Genomic DNA, 5,584 nt, shown 5'->3' on the forward strand with positions numbered 1-5,584 from the left:
TCCATTGGAGCACTTGCCGGGGGGCTTCTTTTTTTTTTTTTTTTTTTTGGTACCAGGCTTGAACTCGGGTCCTTGCGTTTGTGAGGCAGGCAGCAGAACCATTGAGCTAAATCCCTGGCCCTCACTTTACTTCTTATTACACTTTAGGACCTCCGGCACTGCTTCAGAAAGTGGTAAAAATGATAGGATAACTGTACTTGAAGCAAGAGGGAGTCTTTTGCAGAGAACTAATGGCTATGCATCTTTTACTGTAATAAAATTTTTAAAAAGCATACCTCACGTGCTGGACTTCATTCTATTTATATCTGTGTCCATATAACCACAGACTAAATGACACTTTTGAGCCAGTTATTATTCTTTTCATCTGTGGCTTTTAAAAAATCAAGCTGACACCTTTTAACATGAGATTTTTCTCCTCTAAATCATCTGTTTAGAATAAAAAATTAGTGGCAGTTCTTTCAAAAGTCAGAAGACAAATGCTTCCTTTATTGAAAGAAAAACAAAATACCTTCCATTTTCTCTGGGCCATGTATTTCTGCAGCAATTGTTGGGATTTGAGATGAACTTTGGATTTTGAGGCTTTGGCAGGTAAATTATTCAACCACTCATGTTTCAGGCACTGTGTGGCACTCATTCTGCAGCTGTGAAATCAAACAGCAGTTGAGACTTTTAGTTGGGTTTGCCTTTTCTGGCTACTCAGAACTGTTGCACTGGGCACTCATTCAAGCAGATTCATGTCATGGTACCCCAAAGGGAACTTGTCTAAAGCCACCCATGTAGAAAGGTCAATAAGTAGTAAGTCATCAGCAAAATGTTCCCTGACCTCTGCTTGGGAATGTGTTAGAGGGATCAATCGGCGCCTCCTAGAGAGGGCTGGGAAACTGAGGCAGAGCAGTAAGGCTGGGTGTGCTATCAAAAAGCAAAAGAATGGATAAAGGAAATGTGTTGTTTATATACACTGGAGTATTACTCTGCCATTAAGAAGGATAGATTTGTGGCACTGTAGGAAATGTTAAAAAACTTAAATATGGCATGGTTTCTCTTATATGAGAAACCCAAACTATAAATAATTTAAAGAGAAATATAAAACATAATAGGAAGTAGAGAGATCTTTTACAAATGGGAAAGGGACCAAGAGATTGAAGGATGCAGAGGGGAAGAAGCAGTAAACAGAAGTAAGATGTGTTACGTATGTACACCAGCTTCTCATGATGAATGTAGTCATTATGTGCTACAAACATGTGCTAATAAAAATTTAAAATTTTGAACAAAAGAGCACAACACTTGAAAGAAGCTCATTTCTCCCTCCAGAGAATATTCATTTTAATTTTTTTGTTGTTGTTGGTACCAGGGATCGAACTTGGAACCTTGCACTTGCAAGGCAGGCAGTGGAACCACTGAGCTAAATCTCTGGCCCTTAATTAGAAATTTTTTCCCCTCACATAACCTTTCACAATCAGAAATAAAACTGTGAAAAATCTGAGAACAATGAACTGTGTTAGAGCCCAGATTCTTGGGCCTCAGTTATTCAGGAGTACAACAGTATATGCCTGTAATCCCAGCACTTGGGTAGATGAGGCATGAGGATTGCAGCAAGTTCAAGGCCAGGCTGGGCTACATAATGAGTTCAAGGCCAGCCTGAACTACATAGTGAGACCCTATCTCAAAACACCAAAAAGAAAAGAGAAAAAGTAACTCAGAAGCAGTGTGCCACAATTAATCCCAGAATTCCAAACGGACGTAAACTCCAGTTGCCCACAGGTAGCCTTGACTTCTGGCTTTTTTAATACTTTTGGTCATTTTCAGTTATTATTTTATGTGACTACCAAAAAAAAAAAAGCTCAATGATTTACTCTATAACTTTGATGTAACTGCTGAAGCCTAAGTAGGCTTTCATCACCAAGAAATTGAAGTATTCAAGCCAGGTGTGGTGGCGCACGCCTGTAATCCCAGCACTCGGGAGGCTGAGGCAGGAGGATCACTGTGAGTTCGAGACCAGCCTGGACAACATAGTGAGTTCCAGGTCAGTCTCAACTACATAGTGAGACCCTGTCTCAAAAAAAAAAGAAATTGAAGTATTCAGACCTTTATTCTGGGGAATGATACCTGCCTATCTCAACTTTTTTCTACATTAGCCTATAATGACGGATAACTTAGAAACAGGACTCATATGTAATTATGCTCCTTTCTAAAGCCTATCTAGATTTCACACATCTAGTAGTTTTTAACCGATGTCCTTTTTCCTTCTCTCTGTTCCCATTATTATTCCAAAGAAGTGGCAGACCAATAAATCATAAAGAAAAATGGGCCTTTAGCTTTGGTGGTCCAGCCCAACACCCAGATCAGGCTTCACAATCACAGTGGTCCCCAAGTGACAAGCCGTGAAGAGTACCTCTTCTCTTTGACCAGCAGCCGGGAAACGAAGTCTTTGGCCTCTTCTGAGAGTCCTTCAAAGGTGTCAGCGTCAAAGTCCCAGCTACAGTTCACAATGAAATTCATGGTCTCTGCATCTGTTCCCCCTAGAAATGGGGACAAACCACTGAGTCTACAGAGGGGAGAAAGGAACATCAGTACAATATGCAGATCAATATATGTATTGATTTAATTTTTTTTTTTTTTGAGACAGGGTCTCACTATGTAGTTCAGACTGCTCTGGAACTCACTGTACCCAGGCTGGTCTTGAACTCTCAGGGATCCTCCTGCCTCAGCCTCCCTAGTGTTGGGATTACAGGTGTACACCACCAAGCCCAGCTTATATTGATTTAATTTTAAAATAGCCTTCTGTATTTCTCAGACAATCTGGATCATTTAGATACTACTCCTTACCTAGTATCATTTAGGCCCAAGAGAATCTGCCTTTATTAGGCTCCTGCTAGTGAAGGCTGAGTCAGGACAGCCTAGCTCAATGGCCTTGGGGCTCCAAACTTCCCCAGGCTAGTACCACAGACACATGCAAAGTGCAGGAACCGAGGACAAAAGGCAAAACATGACTTTGGCCCCTGAGGAAAGAGCCATGGGGAGGCCACAGATGGAGAAGAAAATGGGGAGTCCTGGTGACAGGGTTGGAAATAGTGTCGTCCTGCCCTCCTGTCCCTTTGCCTCACCCCCTCGGCGCAGTCCAGCCCCACTCATACCAAGCACCTTCCTCTCTTTGCCGAAGGACTTTCTCTCCAGTTAAAGCTTGCTTTATCCGTGCAGAAGTACCAGGAAGTTAATTCAATCCCTGACTTGGGAGACGAGCCCAAGAACAGTAACTAATAAGTCTGTATATAAACTGTCGAAATCTTTCACCCCTCAGATAAAATAATTCAAAGGGTGTTCTGCAACGGAGTCCAGAGTTTCCCTGTGAAAATAAACTCAAGGAGTTCACAGGAGGGCTTTACTTCCGGACATTAATGCCTTTAGTTATTTTCAGTTATTATTTTATGTGTATCAGAAAAACCCTCAATAGCTCAGCCCATGATTTTGATGCAGCTACTGAAGCTTCAGGCATCTGGGCCTACTCCGGGGAGATGACATCTGCGTAGCTCTCTCTCTCTCTCTCTTTCAACATTAGCCTGTGGTGAGTGATAGCTTACAAATAGGATGAATTTAAATGAAGGAACTAGCTCTGTGACTTATCTTCAACTGACTGCTTCTCCTTCCCCATCTCACTGCCCTACACTTGTGCTAATGCTTCCTAGGAATACTCCCCAAATAAATTTCAGATTTTTGCTGCTTGTAAGGGCACCTGGAGGGAGACAGATGGCCCAGCCCCACCTAGGAGCCAGGCCCCCGGAGCACTCACAGCATGTAGGTGATGACTCCCACACTCCACATGTCCGTGGGGAAGGAAACAAACTCATAGTTGACAACTTCCGGGGCTAGGAACTCAGGAGTACCGAAGTTCACCTTCAGCTTTTCCCGAGGCTTGTACCTAGGGAGAAGGGGAGCAGAGAACCAGAAGTATGAGGCCTTGGGGGAGATGCGGGAAGGGACTGATTCCCGGGGGGAGGAAACATTCTCCAACCCGTACCGTCAGGCACAGAGCCTTGGCCCCACAGTCACACACGTGTATTTTACCCGGGAGATGATCACAACCCGGGTCTCAACCTTCAGGCTTTCCTAAATTAGCGGTAGAATTAGAAAAGAGTAGTTTTCCTCCTCCAGACATTTACAGTCTGCAGAGTAAAGAATATTCATGTATCGTTTTCAACAGGCAGCCATGCGAACAGGCACAAACATTGTGGGAAGACATTGGGCAGAGGATGACAGTAAAATTTGAAAAAGAAGAAAAGATGCACATCACCGCTGACCATTAAGGAATGCAAATCAAAACCATGATGTAACCACCGGGATAGCTAGCATATTTAAATATAGCAGGAAAATCATATAGTCATGTATACGGGAAAGAGATGGAGTACACAAGTTTCAGCGTTTACAGAAATTGAAAAACTTGCCTACTACTGGTGGAAATGTAAAATGGTGCATACACAATAGAAAACAGAAAAGTGGTTATTCAAAAAATTAAAAAGAGCCGGGGATTTAGCTCAGTGGTGCCACTGCCTGCCTCACAAGTGCAAGGTCCTGAGTTCAATCGCTGGTACCAAAGAAAAAAAAAAGGTGAAAAATTAAAAAGAGAATTACCATATGATCTAGCCTTCCCTCTGGGTATATATCCGACATGTTCATAGCAGCATTACTCAATAACAGCTGAAAGGAGGAAGTTACTCAGTTGTTCACTGACAGATGAATGGACAAAGAAAATGTGAAAATATTATTCCACCTTAAAAAGTAAATTCTGATATAGGCTACATTGTGGACTAACCTTGCCATTATGATAAGTGAAGTAACACAGTGACAAAGAAATACTACGTGATTCCACTGATAAGAAATACCTAGAATGGTCAACTTTATATAAACAGAAAGCAAACCAGTGGTTGCCAAGGGCTATAGGTGAGGGGAAAATGGGACATTATTACTTATTGAGCACAGAGTTTGCATTTTGGAGGATGAAATAAATGTTCTGGAGATTGGTACTTTTTTATTTTTTATTTTTATTTTTTTGGTACCAGGGTTTGAACTTGGGTCCTTGTGCTTTTGAGGCTGTCAGTGGAACCACTGAGCTAAATTCCCAGCCCTGAAGATTATTCAGCAGTATACTAGGATTACAGCTGTGCTACTGAACTGTATACTTAAATATTAAGATATACACACACACACACATATACACACATTTTGGATTGCAATTAACATATTAAATTAACATATGGATTATCTCACTTATTTTTATGTGAAAAGAACACTTCAAATCTATTCTTTTAATATATTTAAGTAGACAATACATCATTAGTAACATCATCTTGTACAATGGATCTCTTGAACTTACTCTTCTTGACTACCTAAAAATTTGTATCCTTTAGCCAATATCTCCCCAGTGCTACTAGCTCTGCCCCTGGTGACCACCATTCTATACTGTGCTCCTGTGAGTGCATCACTCCTATATGGTGATTCCACACACCACTGAGATCATGCTTTATGTGTCTTTCTGTGTCTGGTATTTGTTTTTGTTTTGGTTTTTTTTTTGGCGCCTGTTTTTTTTTTT

General features: G+C 41.4%; 1 protein-coding gene across 5 annotated transcripts in view; it reads right to left on the minus strand.

Annotated features, from left to right (window-relative positions):
* Positions 1–5,584, minus strand: part of Mylk3 (myosin light chain kinase 3) — a 52,313-nt gene that overhangs the window by 3,007 nt on the left and 43,722 nt on the right. Inside the window, exons 10-12 of one of the 5 annotated variants that reach the window (XM_019206512.2) lie at positions 3,788–3,916; positions 2,393–2,545; positions 509–641 (exon numbers count right to left, since the gene is read on the minus strand). In XM_019206512.2, the coding sequence (XP_019062057.1) occupies positions 509–641; positions 2,393–2,545; positions 3,788–3,916 (415 nt within the window). Of the gene's footprint in view, positions 1–206; positions 642–2,392; positions 2,546–3,787; positions 3,917–5,584 lie in introns of those variants that run through there. The other 4 variants (XM_019206511.2, XM_019206514.2, XM_033759343.1 and 1 more) reach the window with 4 other exon arrangements.

Source organism: Fukomys damarensis, unplaced genomic scaffold (genome assembly GCF_012274545.1).
Source record: "Fukomys damarensis isolate Sample0158 unplaced genomic scaffold, DMR_v1.0_HiC HiC_scaffold_37, whole genome shotgun sequence".
NCBI classification, from domain to species: Eukaryota; Metazoa; Chordata; class Mammalia; order Rodentia; family Bathyergidae; genus Fukomys; species Fukomys damarensis.